Source organism: Leucoraja erinacea, chromosome 48 (assembly GCF_028641065.1).
Source record: "Leucoraja erinacea ecotype New England chromosome 48, Leri_hhj_1, whole genome shotgun sequence".
Classification (NCBI taxonomy): Eukaryota; Metazoa; Chordata; class Chondrichthyes; order Rajiformes; family Rajidae; genus Leucoraja; species Leucoraja erinaceus.
Genome location: NC_073424.1, coordinates 116,368 through 143,223, shown reverse-complemented (window position 1 = coordinate 143,223; position 26,856 = coordinate 116,368). Strand labels below are relative to the sequence as shown.

Genomic DNA, 26,856 nt, shown 5'->3' with positions numbered 1-26,856 from the left:
ATTGTATCTATAGCGTGGAAAAATGGCCTTTGTCCACTGAGACAGCACTGACCAACCACCACTCATACACTAGTTCTGCTATCCCAGTTTTGCATCCTACACACTCAGTTTAGTTTAGTGCACTCTAACTGAAGGAAGGTCGGCGAGCCCCCGGTGGGCCAAAGAAACGCTTCAAGGACAATATCAAGTACAGTCTGAAGTAATTCCACATCACATCGAGCAACTGGGAGCACATTGCACTGGACAGGCGCTCCTGGAGGAAATCCGTGCGGGAAGGAGGTGCACGTCACGAAACGGGACTACGCCGTGTGGCACAGACAAAGCGACATCACCGTAAGGAGAGAGAGAGAGAGAAGGGGACTCAACGACTACCAACCACCGCCAGTCTCCACCGCCCACGTTGCACCAGGGTGTGTGGATCGCGGATCGGCCTCTACAGACATCTGCAGACCCACAAGTAGACGACCCTATGGAGAGGAGAGGACAGTCATACTCGTTTCCGTCAGAGTGACCGCCGATGAGTTTAGTTTAGAGATGCAACGCGGAAACAGGCCCTTCGGCCCACCTTGTTTGTGCCGACCAGCGATCCCCTCACTCACTAACTTACACACAATTCTACATTTACACTCAAGCCAATTAGCCTACAAAACTGTACGTCTTTGGGGTGTGGGGGGAAACCCAAGATCTCGGAGAAAACCCAGGCAGGTCGCTGGGAGAGCGTACAAACTCCACCCAGACAAGCACCCGTAGTCGGGATCGAACCTGGGACCCTGGCGCTGTAAGGCAGCACCTCTACCGCTGCGCCACGGTGACGCCCCGTTCTGCCTGGGGAGGTGGTGAGTGGGTGTTGACTGACAGCAGAAGGTTCAGTTCTTGGACTGTTTGCTCGCCTTGTTATTGAAGGAGATTGTTATTGTGCAAGCTTGTGAATCTTCTTGTGACAGTCATGGCAATGCAGATCAGTGCATGCCCTCAAGGAGGAATGTGTGTTGCTCACTCTTGGCATGTCCAGGCACATGATGGGTGCTGTGTTGTATCAACTGGAAACAACACGAGGATTGATGCAAAGTGCTGGAGAAACGCAACGAGACAGGCAGCAAATCTGGGGAGATGGAATGGGTGACGCTTCGGGTCGAGACCCTTCTTCAGACTGAGAGTCAGAGACGCAGAGATATGGAAGAGTAAGGTGTGGACCTACCTTTGCCGCACGTGACAATAATAAAATAAACTGAACTGATATAACCATATAATATATAACCATATAACAATTACAGCACGGAAACAGGCCATCTCGACCCTTCTAGTCCGTGCCGAACACGTATTCTCCCCTAGTCCCACATACCTGCGCTCAGACCATAACCCTCCATACCTTTCTCGTCCATATAACTATGCAATTTATTTTTAAATGATAAACCTGCCTCCACCACCTTCACTGGAAGCTCATTCCAAACAGCCACCACTCTCTGAGTAAAGAAGTTCCCCCTCATGTTACCCCTAAACTTCTGTCCCTTAATTCTCAAGTCATGTCCCCTTGTTTGCATCTTCCCTCCTCTCAGTGGGAAAAGCTTATCCACGTCAACTCTGTCTATCCCTCTCATCATTTTAAAGACCTCTATCAAGTCCCCCCTTAACCTTCTGTGCTCCAAAGAATAAAGCCCTAACTTGTTCAACCTTTCTCTGTAACTTAGTTGCTGAAACCCAGACAACATTGTAGTAAACTCGAGGCGAGGCATATTCAGTAGTCGGAGGCGTGGATATACTGGGAGATCCTGTTATATTTTGTAAACAGATGCTGGCATTTCAGCAACATTTGTGTCATTCCGAACATTGTGTCATTGAATGATGTTTTCAAGAGAGAGTTAGATAGAGCTCTTAGGGCTAACGGAATCAATGGATATGGGGAGAAGGCAGGAACGAGGTACTGATTTTGGATGATCAGCCATGATCATATTAAATGGATGGTGCTGGCTCAAAGGGCCGAATGGCCTTCTCTTGTTGTCTATATCTCTATGTTTCTATCAGTAACTGCATGCAGAGCTGCCACCATAGCCACAGAACAGACACAAAGGTTGCATTGGTGGGAAGATGAAAAGGAGAGAGGACATGGCAATAGACAATAAACAATAGGTGCAGGAGGAGGCCATTCGGCCCTTCGAGCCAGCACCGCCATTCAATGTGATCATGGCTGATCATCCCCAATCAGTACCCCGTTCCTGCCTTCTCACCATATCATATAACCATATAACTATATAACAATTACAGCACGGAAACAGGCCATCTCGACCCTTCTAGTCCGTGCCGAACACATAATCTCCCCTAGTCCCATATACCTGCGCTCAGACCATAACCCTCCATTCCCTTCCCATCCATATAACTATCCAATTTATTTTTAAATGATAAAAACGAACCTGCCTCCACCACCTTCACTGGAAGCTCATTCCACACAGCTACCACTCTCTGAGTAAAGAAGTTCCCCCTCATGTTACCCCTAAACTTCAGTCCTTTAATTCTCATGTCATGTCCCCTTGTTTGAATCTTCCCTACTCTCAGTGGGAAAAGCTTTTCCACGTCAACTCTGTCTATCCCTCTCATCATTTTAAAAACCTCTATCAAGTCCCCCCCTTAACCTTCTGCGCTCCAAAGAATAAAGCCCTAACTTGTTCAACCTTTCTCTGTAACTGTAACTGTAACTTCCCGAGTAACATCTTCAAAAAATTCAAGAAGATTAGTTAAACATGACCTTCCAGGCACAAATCCATGTTGACTGTTCCTAATCAGACCCTGTTTATCCAGATGCTTATATATATTATCTCTAAGTATTCTTTCCATTAATTTGCCCACCACTGACGTCAAACTAACAGGTCTATAATTGCTAGGTTTACTCTTAGACCCCTTTTTAAACAATGGAACAACATGCGCAGTACGCCAATCCTCCGGCACTATTCCCGTTTCTAATGACATTTGAAATATTTCTGCCATAACCCCTGCTATTTCTACACTAACTTCCCTCAATGTCCTAGGGAATATCCTGTCCGGACCTGGAGACTTATCCACTTTTATATTTCTCAAAAGTGTCAGTACTTCCTCTTCTTTGACCCTCATAGTTTCCATAGCTACTCTACTTGTTTCCCTTACTTCACATAATTCAATATCCTTCTCCTTGGTGAATACCGAAGAAAAGAAACTGTTCAATATCTCCCCCATCTCTTTTGGCTCTGCAGATAGTTGTCCACTCTGACTCTCTAATGGACCAATTTTATCCCTCGTTATCCTTTTGCTATTAATATAGCGGTAGAAACCCTTCGGATTTACTTTTACCTTACTTGCCAAAGCAACCTCATATCTTCTTTTAGCTTTTCTAATTTCTTTCTTAAGATTCTTTTTACAATCTTTATACTCCTCAAGCACCTCATTTACTCCATGCTGCCTATTATTATTGTAGATCTCCCTCTTTTTCCGAACCAAGTGTCCAATTTCCCTTGAAAACCATGGCTCTTTACAATTTTTACGATTTCCTTTCAACCGAACAGGGACATAAAGATTCTGTACTCTTAAAATTTCACCTTTAAATGTACTCCATTTCACTTCCACATCTTTCCCATAAAACAAACTGTCCCAATTTACTCCTTTTAAAGTCATATCCCCTGACTCCACTATCTTTAAGAGCCCTATCTGGCTCTCTCTTGAAAGCATCCAGAGAACCTGCCTCCACCGCCCTCTGAGGCAGAGAATTCCACAGACTCACCACTCTCTGTGAGAAAAAGTGTTTCCTCGTCTCCGTTCTAAATGGGTTACTCCTTATTCATAAACTGTGGCCCCTGGTTCTGGACTCCCCCAACATCGGGAACATGTTTCCTGCACTGTTCGTAAGTTCATAAGATCATAAGTAACAGGAGCAGAATGAAGCCATTCGGCCCATCAAGTCTACTCCACCATTCAAATTGATCTATCTCTCCCTCCTAACCCCATTCTCCTGCTTTCTCCCCATAACCCCTGTACCCGTACTAATCAAAAATCTATCGATCTAGGCCTTAAAAATATACATTTTGACTTGGCCTCCACAGCCTTCTGTGGCAATGAATTCCACAGATTCACCACCCTCTGACTAAAGAAATTGTCGTGTGTGCCGAGATGCATTCTTCGAGCCCATTCAAGTGTTCATGGCAGTGTCTGGACTGAGCTGAGCGAAAATGTTGAGAAAGGGAGCCCCTTTGAATAATTTTCCTTAATGCTAAATATTGAAGAATATGTGGGCAACATTATTGTCACAGTGCATACCCTTTAGCTGCTGTTTAAATTTCAGTCCCTGCACAGTGCGTTCATTGTGAGTGAACGGCAAAGACCACCAGTTATTGATAATGGATCCAGTCTCTGCTGGCGGTGAAGAGAGTGTGTGTGTCGCACATCCTGTGATGCCATTGAATGCACTACTGAAAGTGGGCGAATGGCAACTGCCCTGGCAAATGCTCCCATTTATTTCAAGAAGAACAATATAAAAACAGCAATGCAATCCTGAGGCTTTACAGGGCGCTGGTCAGACCGCGTTTGGCATATTGTGAGCAATTTTGGACCCCATATCTGAGGAAGGATGTGCTGGAGAGGGACCAGAGGAGGTTTACGATAGACAACAGGTGCAGGAGAAGGCCATTCGGCCCTTCGAGCCAGCACTGCCATTCAATGTGATCATGGCTGATCATCCACAATCAGTACCCCATTCCTGCCTTCTCTCCATATCCCCTGACTCCGCTATCTATAAGAGCTCTATCTAGCTCTCTCTCGAAAGCATCAAGAGTATTGCCCTCCACTGTCTTATGAGGATCAGGCATGATCACATTGAATGGCGGTGCTGGCTCGAAGGGTCGAATGGCTACTCCTGCACCTATTGTCTAGTGTCTATTGATAGTCCGAGGGTCTCCAATGAGATAGATAGTAGTTCAGCACTGCTCTCTGGTTGTGGTAGGATGGTCCAGTTGCCTGATAACAGCTGGGAAGAAACTGTCCCTGAATCTGGAGGTGTGTGCAGTATTATGCTTGCCTTCATTGGTGGGGGCATTGAATATAAGAGTCAGGAAGTTATGATGCAGCTTGAATGAACTTTGGCTACACCACATTTGGACAATTGCGTGCAGTTCTGCTCGGCCCCATTGCAGGAAGGATGTGGAGGATTTGGAAAGAGTGCAGAGGAGGTTTCAGATTCAGATTCAATTTTAATTGTCATTGTCAGTGTACAGTACAGAGACAACGAAATGCATTTATCATCTCCCTGGAAGAGCGACATAGCAAATGATTTGAATAAATAATAATAAGTGTCCGGAGGGGGGTGGTGATTGGCAGTCACCGAGGTACGTTGTTGAGTAGAGTGACAGCCGCCGGGAAGAAGCTGTTCCTCGACCTGCTGGTTCGGCAACGGAGAGATCTGTAGCGCCTCCCGGATGGTAGGAGGGTAAACAGTCCATGGTTGGGGTGAAAGCAGTACTTGGCGATGCTGAGCGCCCTCCGCTGACAGCGCTTGCTGTGGACAGACTCAATGGAGGGGAGCGAGGAACCGGTGATGCGTTGGGCAATTTTCACCACCCTCTGCAATGCCTTCCGGTCGGAGACAGAGCAGTTGCCATACCATACTGTGATACAATTGGTAAGGATGCTCTCGATGGTGCAGCGGTAGAAGTTCACCAGGATCCGAGGAGACAGATGGACCTTCTTCAGTCTCCTCAGGAAGAAGAGACGCTGGTGAGCCTTCTTGATCAGAGTAGAGGTATTGTGGGTCCAAGAGAGGTCATCAGAGATGTTGACCCCCAGGAACCTGAAGCTAGAAACACGTTCCACCTCCGTCCCGTTAATGTGGATGGGGGTGTGCGTGCCGCCTCTGGACTTCCTGAAGTCTACAATGAGTTCCTTGGTCTTCTTGGAGTTAAGGGCCAAGTTGTTGTCAGCGCACCATGCTGCTAAGTGCTGGACCTCCTCCCTATAGGCCGACTCATCGTTGTTGCTGATGAGGCCAATCACCGTTGTATCATCTGCATACTTGATGATGGTGTTAGTACCATGTACAGGTCTGCAGTCATAGGTGAAGAGGGAGTAGAGGAGGGGGCTCAGCACACAGCCCTGTGGAACGCCAGTGTTCAGGGTGAGGGTTGAAGAGGTGTGCTTGTCTAACCTCACAGACTGGGGTCTGTTGGTTAGAAAGTCCAGTATCCAGTTGCAGAGGGAGGGGTCGATGCCCAGGTTACCGAGTTTGGTGATCAGTTTTGATGAAGAGCTACATAGCTACATGAAGAGGTTGGGCAGACATGGATTGTTTCCTCTGGAACGCCAGAGGTTGAAGGGAGAGCTGACAGAAGTGTATAAAATTATACGAGGCATAGACAAGGTAGACAGTCAGAACCTTTTAGTTTATCTTGGCATCATGTTTGTCACGGACAAAGTGATACTTTGTAATGTTGTAGGCACCCTTTATGTAGCGACTCTTTGCATATCTTGGGCATGCAATGCAAAGAATATCACTGTGACTTGTCACGTTAGTCAATAAAGTATCATCCGTTCAAAAGGCCTGTTCCTTTGCTGAACTTTTCTATGTTCTCATTCTGTGCACTGAGAAACTGGATGACAATGTGAGGATATTTGACACATATCATAAGTTTGTAAGTGCATCAGCTACAAGAGCACTCAAGTCTACCTCACCATTCAATCATGGCTGATCTACCTCTCCCTCTCAACCCCATTCTCCTGCCTTCTCCCCATAACCCCTGACACCCGTACTAATCAAGAATCTGTCAGTCTCCATCTTAAAAATATCCATTGACTTGGCCTCCACAGCCGTCTGTGGCAATGAATTCCACAGATTGACCACCCTCTGAAAAAATAAATTCCTTCTCATCAAAGGAGCGTCCTTTATTTCTGAGGCTAAGCGCTCTGGTCCAAGACTCTCCCACTAGTGGAAACATCCTCTCTACATCCACTTTATCCAGGCCTTTCACTGTTCGATAAGTTTCAATGAGATCCTTCCGTACCCTTCGAAACTCCACCAAGTAGAGCCCAGCGTCGTAAAACATTCATCAAATTTTAACCCACTCATTCCTGGGATCTCCTCCGGAATCTTCCCATCCTTCCCCAGATATGGGGCCCAAAACCGCTCACAGTACTCCAAATGTGGTCTGACCAGCGCCTTATAATGCTCAGCATTACATCCCTGTTTTTGTATTCTAGTCCTCTCAAAATAAATGCTAGCATTGCATTTGCTTTTCTTAACAGTTTCAGTTCAGCTACAGTCAACATTGCAGGAAGCTAAGGAGAGGGTTTGCTGAGTGTGATGGAATGTATAACTGTAGCAAACATTGTTAAAGGGCCTGTCCCACTGTACGAGGTAATTCAAGAGTTCTCCCGAGTTCTCCCCTGAATCGTGTAATAGACAATAGACAATGGCCCCTGGTTCTGGACTCCCCCAACATCGGGAACATGTTTCCTGCCTCTAGCATGTCCAAGCCCTTAACAATCTTACATGTTTCAATGAGAGTAATATACGTAGTGGGTACGTAGCGGCTCGTACGAGTAAAAAGTAACCGTGTTTTTCATCACAAGTATATTTTTACTCGTGGACATTTTTCACAGTGTTGTAAAAAAGTCACGAGTTTACCGGAATTCCCGTGTACCTACAGTTACTCGTACGAGCCGCAACGAGACATCCACGAGCTCCTACGTACCCGCTACGTACATTACACGAGCTCGAATCAGGGGAGAACTCGGGAGATTTCTTGAATTACTTCGTACAGTGGGAAAAGCCCTTAAAGATGTAGCCATCACCAAAGATCAAAGATCCAGGTGATTTAGTGTAGCTTAGATTAGTTTAGTTTAGAGATATAGTGCGGAAACGGGCACCGAGTCCGCACCGACTAGCGATCCCAGCACATCAACACTGTCCTACACACGCTAGGGATAATTTACAATTATACCAAGCCAATTAACCAACGTCTTTGGAATGTGGGGGAAAAAACGAAAATCTCAGGGAAAACGCACGCAGGACACGGGGAGATGGTGCAAACTCCGTACAGGCAGCACCCGTAATCGGGATTGAACCTGAAAAAGATGCTAAGTATATTTTTCTCTAATCTGTTTTAGTGCATCACAGATCAATTGAAGAAAAAAGGATACAACACGACGTTAGACCTTCCGGACAATGTACTATTGTTTATTCGAGATCATCTTCTGATGGCGAATTCCATCAATCCCGTTGGGGGAAAGCCACTGCTAATCAGGAGAGACACACTGTACACCAAGATTACTGTCCAGAGAGACGGTCCAAGCAATGGCCCTGGCTCCGAGGTTTTCTATTTGGGAACAGGTAAGAAAACATCGAGCTACAGAACTGTGCATCACTCAGCAGGCCCATGGCCACTGTCCATGACAGGGCAGCACAGCGGTAGAGTTGCTGCCTCACAGCGTCAGAGACCCGGGTTCCATCCCGACTCCGTGCACTGCCTGTGGAGAGTTTGAACGTTCGCCCCGTGACCTGCGTGGGTTTTCTCCGAAATTTTTGGTTTCCTTCCACACTCCAAAGACGTACAGGTTTGAAGGTTAATTGGCTTGGTTCAAATGTAAAAAACTGCCCCTAGTGTGTGTGTAGGATAGTGTTAATGTGCGGGGTTCGCTGGTCGGTGCGGACTTGGTGGGCCGAAGGGCCTGTTTCCGCGCTGTTTCTCTACACCAAAGTAAATGCCACCAGCCACTCACACAGAGCTTCAAAGTAAACCACTCACCACATCCACAGTGTTTGTGGCCTTTCAATTCTGGTTTAGAACATGTTATCTCTGGTTCTAACTACGGCTTTCATGTCTAGTGGGTGTAGAACAGTGTAAATGGGGGGTGGGTCGCTGGTCGGTGTTGGCTGGAGGACCCGTTTCTGCACTGTATCTGTAAACTAAACTAAACAAGCCACTTGAACTAAACTACTAAATTGACATTAGGTTACACAAAAAAGCTGGAGAAACTCAGCGGGTGCAGCAGCATCTATGGAGCGAAGGAAATAGGCAACGTTTCGGGCCGAAACCCTCGGTTTCGGCCCGAAACGCTGCCTATTTCCTTCGCTCCATAGATGCTGCTGCACCCGCTGAGTTTCTCCAGCTTTTCTTGTGTAACCTTCGATTCTCCAGCATCTGCAGTTCCCTCTTAACTACTAAATTGACATTCTGGGCTAGTCACATCTGCCTGCATTTGGCACATAGCTATCCTTCCTATCCACGTATCTGTACAAAAGTATTTTACAAATCCTTATTGTATCCACTCGTAAAGCTTGTGTAGAAAGTCGCCTGTTTAAAAAAGCTAAAATAGATAAAGCTCTTAAAGATAGCAGAGTCAGGGAATATGGGGAGAAGGCAGGAACGGGGCACGGATTGTGGATGACCAGCCATGATCACATTGAATGGCGGTGCTGGATCGAAGGGCTGAATGGCCTCCTCCTGCACCTATTGTCTAGTTGTGAAGAACGGTATTAGAAGTGGCTATTAGTCTTCCGTTGTCAGGTAGGTTTTAAGGTTCAGTGCAGTTTAGTCTAAAGATACAGCACGGAAATAGGCCCGTGCCGACTAACAATCCCCGCACATTTACACTATCCGACACACTCTAGGGACAATTTACATTTATACCAAGGTAATTAACCTACAAATCTGCACGTCTTTGGAGCGTGGGAGGAAACCAGAGATTGCGGAGAAAACCCACGCAGGTCACGGGGAGAACGTGCAAACTCCATACAGGCAGCACCCGTAATCGGGATCGAACCCGGGTCTCTGGCGCTGTGAGGCAGCAATTTTACCGTTGCGCCACCGTGCTGCCTGTTGTGCAAATGTGTTTTTAAAAAAACCTGATGATTGTAAGAAAGTAGCTGTTCCCGAACCTGATGGTGTGGGACTTGAGGCCTCTGTACCACCTGTGGCACAGTAGCAGCGAGAGGAGAGCATGACAGAGAGTGGTGAGTCTGTGGAATTCTCTGCTTCAGAGGGCGGTGGAGGCCTGTTCTCTGGATAATTTCAAGGGAGAGCTAGATAGGGCTCTTAAAGATAGTGGAGTCAGGGGATATGGGGAGAAGGCAGGAACGGGGTACTGATTGTGGATGATCACATTGAATGGCGGTGCTGGCTCAAAGGGTCGAATGGCCTCCTCCTGCACCTATTGTCTATATTGTCCTCTGGTCTTCGATTCACCTATTCTGGGCGAGGGACTCTGTGCATCTGCCCATTTAGTTTAGACTTTAGTTTGCTTTATTGTCACGTGTACTGAGAAAAGCTTTCTTTGCATGCTGACCAGTCAGCAGAAAGACATTACACGATTAGAGTCGAGCCATTTACAGTGTATAGATACATGTAGATAGATATAAGGGACTAAAGTGTAGTGCAAGGTAAAGCCAGCAAAGACACGTTGCAAGCAGTTTCTGTTTCCTAATGTCTATTATCATTCCAGAGCCTGTCTACCTGACCTCAGGCTGACAGAATCCAGTTGCATGCAGCAGTTTCATGTAAAATATTCAAACAATGTTATGCCCTTTGGATTAGTTTAGAGATACAGCGGGGAAACAGGCCCTTCAGCCCACCGGGTCCGCGCCGACCAGCGATCCCCGCACATTAACACTATCCTACACCCACTAGGGACAATTTTAACATTTACACCAAGCCGATTAACCTACAAACCTGCACATCTTTGGAATGTGGAGGAAACTGAAGATCTCGCAGAAAACCCACGCAGGTCACGGGGAGAACGTGCAAACTCCGTACAGACAGCACCCGTAGTCGGGATCTAACCCGGGTCTCCGGAGCTGCATTCGCTGTGAGGCAGCAACTCTACCGCTGCACCACCGTGACCTCTGGTCCTAGACTCTCCCACTAGTGGCAACATCCTCTCCACATCCACTCTATCCAGGCCTTTCACTATTCTGTATGTTTCACGGACCCCCTCCCACCCCCCCTCATCCTAAATTAAACATTCTGCTGTAAAAGCATATAAACTCATCTAGCTCTGGACTTCTAATAACCTTAATAACCGTCTCATTTTCCACTCCCTCCGCTTTGCTCAGATTTGACATCTGGTCCTTAGTTCCAACCCCTGCCATGTTTTCACTGTCTTCACCAATCTCCCCCTCGCTGATTACGAGTGATCTGTCCTTGGCAGAATCCTCAGTACCCTTTGTACCCTTTCATATTGTGATGTTGAACTCTTCTTCTGCCTCCATATGTGAGGCCAGGAACCTTCACCCCATATCCACCATCCTTTCTTCCATCTCCAGTATTTGTGATCAACTTGGACCCTACCCTGCTGCCTCTTGCCAACTAATCTCCACAAATTCACAAGTTATAGGTAGAATTAGGCCATTCGGCCCATCAAGTCTACTCCGCCATTCAATCATGGCTGATCTCTGCCTGCTAATCCCATTTTCCTGCCTTCTCCCCATGAAAGTAAGCATGCAGGTGCGGCAGGCAGTGAAGAAAGCGAATGGCATGTTGGCCTTCATAACAAGAGCAGTTATGGAGCATAGGAGCAAAGAGGTCCTTCTACAGTTGTACACGGCCCTAGTGAGACCACACCTGGAGTATTATGTGCAGTTTTCGTCCCTTAATTTGAGGAAGGACATTCTTGCAATGGAGGGAGTGCAGCGTAGGTTTACAAGGTTAATTCCCGGGATGGTGGGACTGTCATATGCTGAGAGAATAGAAACATAGAAATTAGGTGCAGGAGTAGGCCATTCGGCCCTTCAAGCCCGCACCGCCATTCAATATGATCATGGCTGATCATCCAACTCAGTATCCTGTACCTGCCTTCTCTCCATACCCCCTGATCCCTTTAGCCACAAGGGCCACATCTAACTCCCTCTTAAATATAGCTAATGAACTGGCCTCGACTACCCTCTGTGGCAGAGAGTTCCAGTGGCTGGGCTGGGCAATGGAGCAGCTGGGCTTGTGCACTCTGGAGTTTAGAAGGATGAGAGGGCATCTTATTGAAACATATAAGATTGTTAAGGGTTTGGACACACTAGAGGCAGGAAACATGTTCCCGATGTTGGGGGAGTCCAGAATCAGGGGCACACAGTTTAAGAATAAGGAGTAAGCCATTTAGAACGGAGACGAGGAAACACTTTTTCATGCAGGGAGTTGTGAGTCTGTGGAATTCTCTGCCTCAGAGGGCGGTGGAGGCCGGTTCTCTGGATACTTTCAAGAGAGAGCTCGATAGGGCTCTTCAAGATAGCAGAATCAAGCGATATGGCGAGAAGGCAGGAATGGGGTACTGATTGGGGATGATCAGCCATGATCACATTGAATGGCGGTGCTGGCTCGAAGCTCCGAATGGCCTACTCCTGCACCTATTGTCTATTGTCTATAACCCTTGACTCTCGTCCTAATCAAGAATTTGTCTCTCTGCCTTAAACATATCCACTGACTAGGCCTCCACAGCCCTCTGTGACAATGAGTTCCACAAATGAATTACCCTCTGACTTTCCTCCTCACCTCCTTTCTAAAGGAGTGCACATTAATTCTGAGGCTATGTCCTCTGTTTAGTTTAGTTTAGAGATACAGCATGGGACCAGGCCCACCACGTCCGCACCAACCAGCGATCCCCGCACACTAACACTACCCTTCACACACTAGGGACAATTTTTACATTTATCAAGCCAATTTGCTAACATAACTCTACGCCCCTGGAGCGTGGGAGAAAACGGAAGATCTCGGAGAAAACCCACGGGGTTACGGGTAGAACGCACAGGCTCTGTACAGACAGCACCCGTAGTCGGGATCGAACCCGGGTCTCTGGCGCTGACTGAGTCCTCCATCCTCTCCACATCCACTCTTATCTATGCCTTTCATTATTCTGTAAGTTTCAATGAGGTCCCCCCTCAACCTTCTAAACTCCAGCGAGTACAGGCCCAGTGATGTCAAGCACTCATCATATGCTAACCCACACATTCCTGATTGATTGGTATGACGTAGACTGCCTTGAATTCCCCATTCCCTTCACACGATCTGACATATAAACATAGAAAATAGGTGCAGGAGTAGGCCATTCGGCCCTTTGAGCCAGCACTGCCATTCATTGTGATCATGGCTGATCGTCCCCTATCAATAACCCGTGCCTGCCTTATCCCCATATCCCTTGACTCCACTAGCCCCTAGAGCTCTATCTAACTCTCTCTTAAATCCATCCAGTGACTTGGCCTCCACTGCCCTCTGTGGCAGGGAATTCCACAAATTCACAACTCTCTGGGTGAAAACATTTTTTCTCACCTCAGTCTTAAATGACCTCCTCTTTATTCTAAGACTGTGGCTCCTGGTTCTGGACTCGCCCAACATTGGGAACATTTTTCCTGCATCTTGCTTGTCCAGTCCTTTTATAATTTTATATGTTTCTATAAGATGCCCCCTCATCCTACTAAACTCCAGTGAATGACCGAGTACTCCACATACTGCAGACCAACCCAGATTTTGTTGTCAAACCCGCAGGCAATTCTCGAGCTGTTGTAGTGTGACAAACTGACCAAGACGTTGCAGAGGCCCAATACTAGTTGTCAGGCCGCAGCCTGTGGGGAACGCCAATATTCCATTTCAGCACATACGCCAATTAAACACTCTTGGGTCGTGATGCCACCAAGCTAGAGCTATAGAGAGCGGCACAGTGATGCAGCGGTAGAGTTCCAGTCTCACAGCGCCAGGGACCCGGGTTCCATCCTGACCACCGTGCCGCTGTCTGTACGGAGTTTGTACCTTCTCCCCGTGACCTGCGTGGGCTTTCACCAGGTGCTCCGGTTTCCTCCCGCACTCCAAAAATCGTACAGATTTCTAGGCTAATTTGGCTTGGTGTAATTGTTTAAATTGTTAAATAGTCACTAGTGTGTGCAGGGTAGTGTAAGCATTGCAGGGATCACTGGTCGGAGCGGACACGGTGGGCCAAAGTGCCTGACTCCATGCTGTATCTCTGAAACTAAAACTAATCCTTCCTCTGAGAAGGCAGAATGTTGGCATACAAATCTGTACAGTCACTTCTCTAAAGTCTAAAGCAGGAACGGGGTACTGATTGGGGATGATCAGCTATGATCACATTGAATGGCGGTGCTGGCTCGAAGGGCCGAATGGCCTACTCCTGCACCTATTGTCTATTGTCTATTCTATGAAGAATCGTCTTTTTAGATTAGAAAATTAGAAATTCAAGAAAAAAGAGGTCTTTATAATTCTCGAAATGCACCTTTTGGAGGCTTGTGCTGAAAATGTCCCTTGTGATCATTTCAGAGAGAAATCTGTGCTCCGAAAGCAGAAGTGTGAGATTGTGAAGTTGTGACAAGTTGCGACAAGCCTCAGTCTGAAATAGCAGCCTGGCTGCTTCTCTTTCTCAGGCCTTGTATCCTCTTTTATTGTATCACCTTCAATATTTGACCATATGATTAGTGTTTGTCAGCACTGGGCTTGTACTCGCTGGAGTTTAGAAGAATGAGGGGGGGGCCTCATTGAAACCTACCAAGTGAAAGGCTTGGATAGACAATAGACAATATGTGGTGGGACTCATCTCCGGGGGGGGGGACGAGTACGCCTACCGGGATGATGCGGAGCAGCTGACAGTGTGGTGTGGAGAAAATAACCTGCTCCTCAACACCTTAAAGACAAAGGAAATAATAATAGACTTCAGGAAGAATAAAACGGACATGGTACTATTAATTATCAGAGGGGGCTGTGTGGAGAGGGTGGCGGATTTCTGCTTCCTGGGAATCCATATTGAGGAGGACCTGACGTGGAGCGTGAACACCTCTGCGCTGCTGAAAAAGGTCCAGCAGAGACTGCATTTCCTGAGGGTGCTCAGGAAGAATAACATCAATCAGAGACTGCTGCTGTCCTTTTATCGGTGCTCCATTGAGAGCATCCTAACATGCTGTGTATGCGTGTGGTACACCAGCTGCACAGCGGCTCAGAGGAAAGCGCTCCAGAGGGCCATTGACAACGCCCAGAGGATTGTCGGCTGCCCTCTCCTCACCTTGGAGAACTTACACAGTTTCCGCTGCATCAAAAAATCCCAGAGTATTATAAAGGACATTTCCCACCCCGGACACTCTCTGTTTGAACTGTTGCCGTCAGGCAGAGGTACAGATCTACAAGGACAAGGACAAACAGACTTAAAAACAGTTTTTACCCCACTGCTATAAAGGCACTAAATGTAGCCGCCAAGGAACGCAGGGGCGATACATACTAAGGGACTGTGGTACACTGTGAAATCAACAGAAGGATGGAGGGTTGGGTGTTTATGCGTGCTATTTTCATGATATTTATTTTAGTTGTTTATCTTTTTAATATTTTACCTTGTATGTATCGTTAGCTTTTAGAAATGTTTGAATGGTGCACTGACTTGCTGACATTTTTCAATTTTGTTGTACATGGTTCATGTTACAATGACAATAAAGAAACTATTCTATTCAGGAGGAGGTCATTCGGCCCTTCGGCCCTTCGAGCCAGCACCCCCATTCAATGTGATCATGGCTGATAATCCCCAATCAGTACCCCGTTCTGGGAGGATAGAGTGGATGTGGAGAGGATGTTTCCACTGATGGGAGAGTCTAGGACCAGAGGTCACAGCCACAGAATTAAAGGATGTTCCTTTAGGAAGGAGATGAGGAGGAATTTCTTTAGTCAGAGGGTGGTGAATCTGTGGAATTCGTTGCCACAGAAGGCTGTGGAGGCCAAGTCAATGCATATTTTTTGAAGCAGATAAATTAGTACGGGTGTCAGGGGTTATGAGGAGAAGGCAGGAGAATGGGGTTAGGAGGGAGAGATCGAATGGCCATGATAGAATGGTGGAGTTGACGATGGGCCGAATGGCCTAATCCTGCTCCAATCACTTATGACCTTATGACCTAGATGTACATGTAGATGGGTTGGTGAGTCAGTTTGCTGACGACACCAAAATTGGAGATGTTGCAGACAGTGAGGAAGGCTGTCGGAATATGCAGCAAGATATAGATTAGCTGCTGGTTGGGCAGAGAAATGGCGGATGGAGTTTAACCCGAAGTGCGAGGTGTTGCACTTTGGGGAGGTTGAATGTAAGGAGAACGTATACAGTTAATGGCAAGATCCATAACAGTGTTGATGTGCAGAGATATGTTGAGTCCAAATTCATAGCTCACTGAAGGTGGCAACACAAGTAGATAGAGTGATTAAGATTATGGTATGCTTGCCTTCATTGCTTGGGGCATTGAGTAGAAGACTTAAGAAGTCAAGATGCATCTCTATAGAAATTTGGCGAGGCTGCATGAGGAAGATTGCGTGCAGTTCCTGTTGCCCATTTGCAGGAAAGATGCGGAAGCTTTGGAGAGGGTGCAGAGGAGGTTTACCAGAATCCAGGGCTTTACCCCAGAGTGGAAATGTCCAACACTAGGTCCACGGGTTCATTTATTGTCACATACACCAATTGGTGTAGTGAAATTTGAGTTGCCATTGCAGCACATTGATACGAATACAATATAACATTATAAAGAAATTTAACATAGAACATAAAAACATCCCCCCACAATGGTTCCCACAGTGAGGGAAAGCACAAAGTCCAGTCCCCGTCCCCTTGTCCACCCATAGTCGGGCATATTGAGACCTCCGCAGATGCCGCTACGGGGCCCGATGGCAGAGTGAGAGGGGGAAAGTGCAACGGAGATGAGTGGGGCAAGTTTTTTACAGAGATTGGTGGGGTCCTGGAACGCATTGCCAGGGGTGGTGGTGGCAGAAACAGTAGTGCCGTTAATAGGATGTTAGATAGGCACACCTCCAGATTCAGGGGCAGCTTATTCCCAGCTGTTATCAGGCAACTGAACCAACCCACCAACAACTAGAGAGCGGTCATGAGCTACTATCTACCTCATTGGAGACCCTTGGACTGTTTTTGATCGGATTTTGTGTAAGAAAGAACTGCAGATGCTGGTTTAAATCGAAGGTAGACACAATATGCTGGTGTAACTCAGCGGGACCGGCAGCATCTCTGGAGAGAAGGAATGGGTGACTTTTCGGGCGGAGACACTTGTATTGTATTGTATTGTATTGTATTCAAATTTATTGTCATTGTCTCAATTTGAGACAACGAAATGAATTTCCCTTACAGGCAGTATCATAAAAATCATAAAAAAAGAATAAATAAATAATAAATAAATAATAAAACATATTAAAAATAAAATTGAAATTAAATTACAAAAAAAGCACAAACACAGAAAGTCCACAACACAACATAACATAAATGGCACCCAGGTGAGGATGGCACCATAGTCCAGCCAGCCTCCCCTCCGTGTTCATCCGTGGTCGGGGTTCTTCAGACTGAAGGGTCTCGACCCAAAACCTCACCCATTCCTTCTCTCCAGAGATGCTGCCTGGCCCGCTGAGTTACTCCAGCATTTTGTGTCTACCTTTGATCGGACTTTACTAGACTTTATCTTGCTCCAAACGTTATTCACTTTATTCCCTCTTATCATGTATCTCTTTATCATGTATCTGTACACTGTGGATGGCTCGATTGTAATCATGTATGTACTATTGTCTTTCGCTGACTGGTTAGACAGTAAACTAAACTCAAACTCAAGTGCAGGGACCAGAGGGATATGGATCATGTGTAGGGAGGTGAGATCAGATCAGCAAAGGATCATGTTCAGCACACACATTGTGGGCCAAAGGTCACCTTCCTGTGCTGTACGGTTCTATGTTCTATCTAATGCCTCATCATCAGTCTCCCAACTCCTCATGATGTTGGATGTCAGAGCCAGTGGCGGCCCTTAATTACAAGGTTAATTCCCGGGATGGCGGGACTGTCATATGCTGAGAGAATGGAGCAGCTGGGCTTGTACACTCTGGAGTTTAGAAGGATGAGAGGGGTTCTCATTGTAACATATAAGATTGTTAAGGGCTTGGACACGCTAGAGGCAGGAAAAATGTTCCCGATGTTGGGGGAGTCCAGAACCAGGGGCCACAGTTTAAGAATAAGGAGTAAGCCATTTAGAACGGAGACGAGGAAACACTTTTTCTCACAGAGAGTGGTGAGTCTGTGGAATTCTCTGCCTCAGAGGGCGGTGGAGGCAGGTTCTCTGGATACTTTCAAGAGAGAGCAAGATAGGGCTCTTAAAAATAGTGGAGTCAGGGGATATGTGGAGAAGGCAGGAACGGGGTACTGATAGGGGATGATCAGCCATGATCACATTGAATGGCGGTGCTGGCGAAGGGCCAAATGGCCCACTCCTGCACCTATTGTCTATTAATGACAATGGTCATTAAATTCGCTACCTTATCTTTCTTTAGCCATCGTGTAATTTTAGATTTAATGTTTCAGTTTTAGTTTTAGAGATAAATGAATGCATGAATGAATGAATGTATGTATGAATGGATGTATGAATGAATGAATGGATGAATGAATGAATAAGTCTAATGGCCAAGTATTCACATACAAGGAATTTGCCTTGGTGCTCCGCCCGCAAGTGACAACATGACTTACAGTGATAGTTAGGAATGACACATAAAACATTAAATATTAATAATAAAACATTATCGATTAAAGCGCGGAAACAGGCCCTACGGCCCATCGAGTCCGCGCCGACCAGCGATCCCCGCACACTAACACTATCCTACACACACCAGGGACAATTTACAATTTAACCAAACCTACAGACCGGTACGTCTTTGGAGAAGGCAGGAGTCTTTGAGGACCAGTATGCAGAGAGTTGGCACGATCCAACGCCATCTCAATCTTCTTCTTATCGAGTCCACACACAAGATTAGTTGTTGTACTTCCGGTGGCGCTGGTGTCAGCAGCCTCCACCTGGGTACAGCCCGGTATCTTTTTGTTTTTTTGTTTATTTAGTTATGTAAAAGTGTTTTTTTTGTGTTTTTTTTGGTGTTTTTATGTGGGGGAAGAGGGCACGGTGCGGGGGATACCGTCCTTCAGCCGCTTCCTGGTGAGGACGCGACTATTATTCGAGTCGCGTCCTCGCCCCCCCCTCCCCCCACAGCGGCCTACCTACCTGGATTAGCGCGGCCTTTCTTGCTGGGATCGACCAGAGCTCCAGCAGCGGCGGGACAGCGCTGGAACATCGCGGGGCTGGCGATGCCTTACCGGGGGTCGCCGTCTGGAGCCCGGAGTGCTGGACCTGCTGCACCGACATCCTGGAGCTGCGGTTTGCGGAGCCCCCAACGCGGGCGGCACTGATGGACAGCGCGGGGTCCTGTGGCTCTGCCCGGCTCGGCCTGCGGACTCGGGAGCTGCAGACTCCGGCAGCGGGAGGCGGCTGATCAGGAGGTCCGGGCCGCTGAGGAGGAGGATGTTCACCGTCGGGGTTCGGCGTCGGCGTTCCACCAGCCCGGCATGAGGGCCTGAACATCGGGCCACCCGGGGCAGCGACTGCGGGTGCTCGGAAGGCCCCGACCACGGATGAATACGGAGGGGAGGCTGGCTGGACTATGGTGCCATCCTCACCTTGGTGCCATTTATGTTATGTTGTGTCGTGGACTTTCCGTGTTTGTGCTTTTTTTAAAATTCAATTTCAATTTTATTTTTAATATGTTTTATTATTTATTTATTTATTTATTATTATTTTTTTGTGATTTTTTTTTAATGATACTGCCTGTAAGGGAAATTCATTTTGTTGTCTCAAATTGAGACAATGACAATACATTTGAATACAATACAATACAATACAATGTTCACCCAGAGTTGAACACACTTCTCAGCGTCTGCATACAATGGTGTCTGTCTTGTCGCTTCTTGTGCGTGGCGGTGGAAAGACTGGTGGAAACAGGGCCGCGACGTGAACGCTCTTTCCTTGACCCCACCATCTCAATGGTAGGTGTACTTACGCAGCAGATTTCTGCCATCATCCACATTGGGCCTGGGTGACCTATCGGCCCATAAAGAGGGAATAACTCTCTCCTTGAGCTTCATGTGGAAATAACACAGGGGAGCTCTCTTGTTATCCGAGTGATCTATCTCTATTGCTGACAGACTTTGCAAGTAATCCACCACTGTTCTGCATGGATTGCTGCATGAGGAAGCGTTTAACCAAAGAATGGAAGCTCGTTATGAATTAATATTGCAATCATTTCAAGAGGGACCCGATTTGGCTCAAATAAAGAAAAAAACATTTGATTTGTATTTATTTTTCATTCAGAAACCGGACATTTGCATAAAGCAGTGAAGAGTGGCTCCAAAGTTCTTGTGGTGGAGGACTATATCATCTTTAAACCTGATGAGAAAGTCCTGAACATTGCACTACAGAAGGTAAGGATTCCAATCAACCGAACGCGCTGCCTCCCCCTCACCCCCCCCCCCCCCCCCCCTCTAGCCATGCCTGCAAAGTTGGGGGTCATGTGGGAGTGGATGGGCGGGGGATGGGGTAAAAGGAGCGAATGTATAATATTAATGTAATATCAATGGGGGGTTAGTGTGTCTGTGTGTGGGGTTGGTTAGTGTGTGTGACGCCGAAGGCCCCCCCCCCCCCCCCTCCCCCCCACAATTGCGCGTTGAGGGGACAGGACCCAACGGGTCCCCCTTGGTCTAGTAGTAAATAAAAACATTCAATATCATTATTTTTTAAATATGGACGGCATTTTCTTTTTAGCAGTCTTGTTGTTCCATACATTTTGCATTGCACGCCTCTGCAATTTATGATCCATTTTCTATTGAACTCATTGAACTCAGTGTTTTAATTCTGTAAAAGTTGATCTAAGAATTATATTTGTTAGATTTTTACCTTGACGGTTGTGCTCAAGATCCAGCCTCAGGACAGGACGTTTCTTCCCATTTCCAGCATCTGCTTTAGACTTTACTTTTGACTATAGACAATAGGTGCAGGAGTAGGCCATTCGGCCCTTCGAGCCAGCACCGCCATTCAATGTGATCATGGCTGATCATCCCCAATAGTACCCCGTTCCTGCCTTCTCCCCATATCCCCTGACTCCACTATCTTTAAGAGCCCTATCTAGCTCTCTCTTGAAAGTATCCAGAGAACCCGCCTCCACCGCCCTCTGAGGCAGAGAATTCCACAGACTCACCACTCTCTGTGAGAAAAAGTGTTTCCTCGGCTCCGTTCTAAATGGCTTACTCCTTATTCTTCAACTGTGGCCCCTGGTTCTGGACTCCCCCAACATCGGGAACATGTTTCCTGCCTCTAGCGTGTCCAAGCCCTTAACAGTCTTATATGTTTCAATGAGATGCCCTCTCATCCTTCTAAACTCCAGAGTGTACAAGCCCAGCTGCTCCATCCATTCTCTCAGCATATGACAGTCCCGCCATCCCGGGAATTAACCTTGTAAACCTACGCTGCACTCCCTCAATAGCAAGAATTTCCTTCCTCAAATTAGGGGACCAAAACTGCACACAATACTCCAGGTGTGGTCTCACTAGGGCTCTGTACAACCGCAGGAGGACCTCTTTGTTCCTATACTCGAATCCTCTTGTTCGAGAAACAGTGCAGATACAGGCCCTTTGGCCCACTACGTCCTTGTTGACCAGCGATGACCCCATACACTAGCACTATCCTACACACGCTAGGGATAATTATACCAAGCTGATCAACCTACAAACCTGTATGACTTTGTCGTGTGGGAGGAAACCAGAGCACCCGGAGAAAACCCATGTGGTCACAGGGAGAAAGTGTAAACTCCGTACAGACAGCACCCGTAGCCGGGATCGAACCTGGGTCTCTGGCGCTGTGAGGCAGCAACTATACATCTGCGCCACTGCGACACTCTGCTGTCTTTTTTATATTTGACATTTAATTTAATGCTGGGCTAATTGCTAATTGATGTGCTCAGGAAGCAAGCTGTGAAACTAACTCTAAAGGTTGTAGATAGACACAAAAAGCTGGAGTAACTTAGCAGGTCAGACAGCATCTCTGGAGAAAAGGAATGGGTGGTACCTGGGGAGGGTGTGGTTTGGGTGGGAAGGGATGAGTTAACTATGGAGTTGCGGAGGGAACGGTCTCTGCGGAAGGCAGAAAGATGTAGCACTCAGTCTCTAAGAATACCAGAAATGCTGCCTCTGAATGTAATAGGCCTCTCTACATAAACGTTTGAAGGACAGTTCTATGTAAAGCTTCTTTTTCCGTTGTTTACTGGAATAATATCATCAAAGAAACACACTACCTTGTCCACACTTACATCTCGCTACTGCCAGTGAAGAAGGTCCAATATTCTTGAAAACCGTGACCACCTGGTTCAAGAATGTGGGCGGCACGGTGGCGCAGCGGTAGAGTTGCTGCCTCACAGCGCCAGAGACCCGGGATCGATCCTGACTACGGGCGCTGTCTGTACGGAGTTTGTACATTCTCTCCCCTCGACCGTGTGGGTTTTCTCCAGATGCTCCGGTTTTCTCCCACACTCCAAAGATGTGCATGTTTTTAGGTTAATTGGTTTCGGTAAAAATTGTAAATTTTCCCTAGTGTGTAGGATGGTGCTAGTGTACGGGGATCACTGGTTGGCATTTTTCCGTGGTGTATCTAAACTAAACTCAACTAAACGGCTTCTTCCCAGCAACTATCAGGCTCTTGAATATTGAATCATCCTACCACAACCAGAGAGTAGTGCTGAACTATTAACTGCCTCATAGGTGACCGACCCTCAGTCTATCCTTGATCGGACATTGTTGGCTTCACCTTGCTCAAAACCTTATTCCCTTATCATGTTTCTATACACTGTAAATGGCTTGATTGCAATCATGTTTAAGAAGGAACTGCAGATGCTGGAAAATTGAAGGTAGACAAAATGCTGGAGAAACTCAGCGGGTGAGGCAGCATCTATGGAGCAAAGGAAATAGGTAACGTTTCAGGTCGAGACCCTTCTCCAGACTGATGTGAGAGTGGTGGAGGGCGGGAAGAAGAAAGGAAGAGGTGGAGCCAGAGGGCTGAGGGGGAGCTGAGAAGGGGAGGAGAAAGCAAGGACTACCTGAAATTGGAGAAGTCAATGTTCATGCCGCTGGGGTGTAAATTACCCAAGCGTAATATGAGGTGCTGCTCCTCCAATTTGCAGTGGGCCTCACTCTGGCCATGGAGGAGGCCCAGGACAGAAAGGTCGGATTGGGTTTAAGAGGGAACTGCAGATGCTGGAGAATCGAAGGTTACACAAAAAAGCTGGAGAAACTCAGCGGGTGCAGCAGCATCTATGGAGCGAAGGAAATAGGCAACGTTTCGGGCCGAAACCCTTCTTCAGACATTGCAGCATTGTCTGAAGAAGGGTTTCGGCCCGAAACGTTGCCTATTTCCTTCGCTCCATAGATGCTGCTGCACCCGCTGAGTTTCTCCAGCTTTTTTGTGTAAAGGTCGGATTGGGAATGGGAGGGGGAGTTGAAGTGCTGAGCCACCGGGAGATCAGGTTGGTTATTGCGAACCGAGCGGAGGTGTTGGGCGAAGCGATCGCCAAGCCTGCGCTTGGTCTCACCGATGTAGAGTAGTTGACACCTAGAGCAGCGGATGCAAAAGTTGAGGTTGGAGGAGGTGAAGGTGAACCTCTGCAAAACCTGGAAAGACTGCTTGGGTCCTTGACTAAAGGGAGGGGAGGTAAAGCGACAAGTGCAGCATTTCCTGCGGTTGCAAGGGAAAGTGCCCGGAGAGGGGGTGGTTCGGGTGTGGAGGGACGAATTGACGGGGGAGTTACGGAGGGAGCGATCTCCACGGAAAGCAGACAGGGGAGGAGATGGGAAGATGTGGCCAGTGGTGGGGTCACGTTGGAAATTATAATCATGTATTGATCTAGCATGCAACAAAAGCTTTTCACTGTACCTCGGTACACGTGACAATAAACTAAACTGAACGGTATAAACATAGAAACATAGAAAATAGATGCAGGAGTAGGCCATTCGGCCCTTCGAGCCTGCACCGCCATTCAATATGATCATGGCTGATCAATCAACTCAGTATCCCATCCCTGCCTTCTCTCCATGCCTCCTGATCCCTTTAGCCACAAGGGCCACATCTAACTCCCTCTTAAATTTAGCGTCAAGAGAGTTTTATTGTCATGTCTTCCAGATAGGACAATGACATTCTTACTAAGCACTACCTCCCTCAGCAACTGTGGTCAACTCTGGACTTTGTTTGGTTGTACTATGGGATTTGCACAATGGTTTTGTTACCCAGTATTATTGATTGGTGTGTATTTATTTGTTGTATTGTTGTCTTAATGGGCGTATGAAACTGCAACAAGTGTTTAACTGTTCTGTTGTCACTTCACACACTCATTAAACACACTTGAATCTCAATCTTTACATGCAGAACCAGTGCACTGCATTGCATGGAGCCATGAACTAAGGGCCATCGTGAGTCTGGTGTTCTGCTGCAAACTTATACCACCTCTGTGTCAGTAGCAGCACTTATAACCATATAATATAACAATTACAGCACGGAAACAGGCCATCTCGACCCTTCTAGTCCGTGCCGAACACATAATCTCCCCATGTCCCATATACCTGCGCTCAGACCATAACCCTCCATTCCCTTCCCATCCATATAACTATCCAATTTATTTTTAAATGATAAAAACAAACCTGCCTCCACCACCTTCACTGGAAGCTCATTCCACACAGCTACCACTCTCTGAGTAAAGACGTTCCCCCTCATGTTACCCCTAAACTTCAGTCCCTTAATTCTCATGTCATGTCCCCTTGTTTGAATCTTCCCTACTCTCAGTGGGAAAAGCTTTTCCACGTCAACTCTGTGATCACTTCTTTTCATAAGTGACAGGAGTAGAATTAGGCCATTCAGCCCGTCAAGTCTACTCAACCATTCAATCATGGCCGGTCTGTCTCTCCCTCTTAACCCCATGTTGCCCTCTCCCAATAACCCCTGACACCCGCACTAATCAAGAATCTATCTATCTAGGCCTTAACAATATCCATTGGCCTCCACACCCTTTGGTGGCAATTAATTTCACAGATTCACCACCCTCTGAAGAAATAAATCCCTCATCATCTCCTCCCTAAAGAAATGTCCTTTAATTCTGAGGTTGTGACCTCTGGTCCTAGACTCTCCCACTATTGAAAACATCTTCTCCACATCCAATCTAACCAGGCCTTTCAATTGGTCACTGAAATGGAGTTCATATCAGTTTCAGTTTAGTTTATTGTCACGTGCACCAAGGTACAGTGAAAAGCTTTTGTTGCGTGCTAACCAGTCAACAGAAAGACAATACATGATTACAATCCGAACGTTGTCAAAGAGATGAACAGTTATTTAGCACTGCTCTCTGGTTGTGGTAGGATGGTTCAGGTGCCTGATAACAGCTTGGAAGAAACTGTCCCTGAATCTGGAGGTGTGCGTTTTCACACTTCTGTACCTCTTGCCTGATGGGAGAGGGGAGAAGAAGGAGTGGCCGGGGTGAGACTGGTCCTTGATGATGCTGCTGGCCTTGCCGAGGCAGCGTGAGGTGTAGGTGGAGTCAATGAAAGGGAGGTTGGTTTGTGTGATGGTCTGGGCTGTGTCCACAATTTGCTGCAATTTCTTGCGGTCTTGGATGAAGCTGTTCCCAAACCGTGCTGTGATGCATCCCGATAAAATGCTTCCTGCGGCACATCTGTAGAGGTTGGTGAGAGTTGTAGGGGACATGCCGAACTTCCTGAGCCTTCTAAGGAAGTTGAGGCGTTGATGTACTATATGAATTGTGTTGAGGATATGTGAATTGTGCTCTGTTGTTTTCCAGGGATTTGTCTACATCGGATCATCTACCAGGATAGTCCAGTTTCCCGCAGTGAACTGCAGCCGGTATTCCCGCTGTGATGCCTGTCTCCTGGCGAGGATTCTATCATGTGGCTGGGATGAGGAGAAGAAGGAATGTGTTCACGACAGAAGGTGTGTAGCCACTTGAAGTCCTCTATCAAATCGTTCTTGGATTTCGGCAGAGAGATGCAGAGGGATCTCAGAGTCCAAGTTCATAGCTTACTGCAAGTGCCACACAAGTAGTTAGTGTGGTAAAGAAGGCATACGGTATTGGAGCAGCATAGACGAGGCACCTTGGTTGGCATGGATGAGTTGGGCTGAAGGGCTTATTTTACGTACATGATTCAGTGACTATGACCCCATGACTGTTATCGCTTTGGAAAACACTAAACGTTTTGAGTACCGACAATAGATAATAGGTGCAGGAGTAGGCTATTCGGCCCTTCGAGCCAGCACCGCCATTCACTGTGATCATGGCTGATCATCCACAATCAGTACCTCGTTCCTGCCTTCTCCCCATATCCCCTGACTTCGCTATCTTTAAGAGTTCTATCTAACTCTCTCTTGAAAGTATCCAGAGAACTGGCCACCACTTCCTTCTGAGTTAGAGAATTCCACAGATTCACAACTCTCTGGGTGAAAATGTTTTTCCTCATCTCTGTTCTAAATGGCTTACTCCTTATTCTTAAACTGTGGCCCCTGGTACTGGACTCCCCCAACATCAGGAACACGTTTCCTGCCTCTAGTGTGTCCAATCCCTTAATAATCTTACATGTTTCAATAAGATCCCCTCGCACCCTTCTAAATTCCAATGTATACAAACCCAGCCACTCCATTATCTCAGCATATGACAGTCCCGTCATCCTCGTGATCTTACGCTGCACTCCCTCAATAGCAAGAATGTCCTTCCTCAAATGTGGAGATCAAAACTGCAGACAATACTGCAGGTGTGGTCTCACCAGGGCCCTGTACAACTTCAGAAGGACCTCTTTGCTCCTGTACTGAACTCCTCTTGTTATGAAGACCAACATGCCATTAGCTTTCTTCACTGCCTGCTGTACCTGCATGCTTACTTTCAGTGATTGATGAACAAGGACCCCTAGATCTCATGGGTAAGTGAAGCATACACTATAAACCCACTGACTCCCATGGCTATCTGGACTACACTTCTTCCCACC

At 47.0% G+C, this 26,856-nt stretch overlaps 1 protein-coding gene across 2 annotated transcripts in view; it reads left to right on the top strand.

Moving 5' to 3' along the window:
• Positions 1-26,856, top strand: part of sema4f (sema domain, immunoglobulin domain (Ig), transmembrane domain (TM) and short cytoplasmic domain, (semaphorin) 4F) — a 155,218-nt gene that overhangs the window by 118,683 nt on the left and 9,679 nt on the right. For both annotated transcript variants that reach the window (XM_055664859.1, XM_055664857.1), the window contains exons 10-12: positions 8,116-8,338; positions 20,144-20,253; positions 25,662-25,810. In XM_055664859.1, coding sequence (XP_055520834.1) covers positions 8,116-8,338; positions 20,144-20,253; positions 25,662-25,810 — 482 coding nt within the window. The remainder of the gene's footprint in view (positions 1-8,115; positions 8,339-20,143; positions 20,254-25,661; positions 25,811-26,856) is intronic.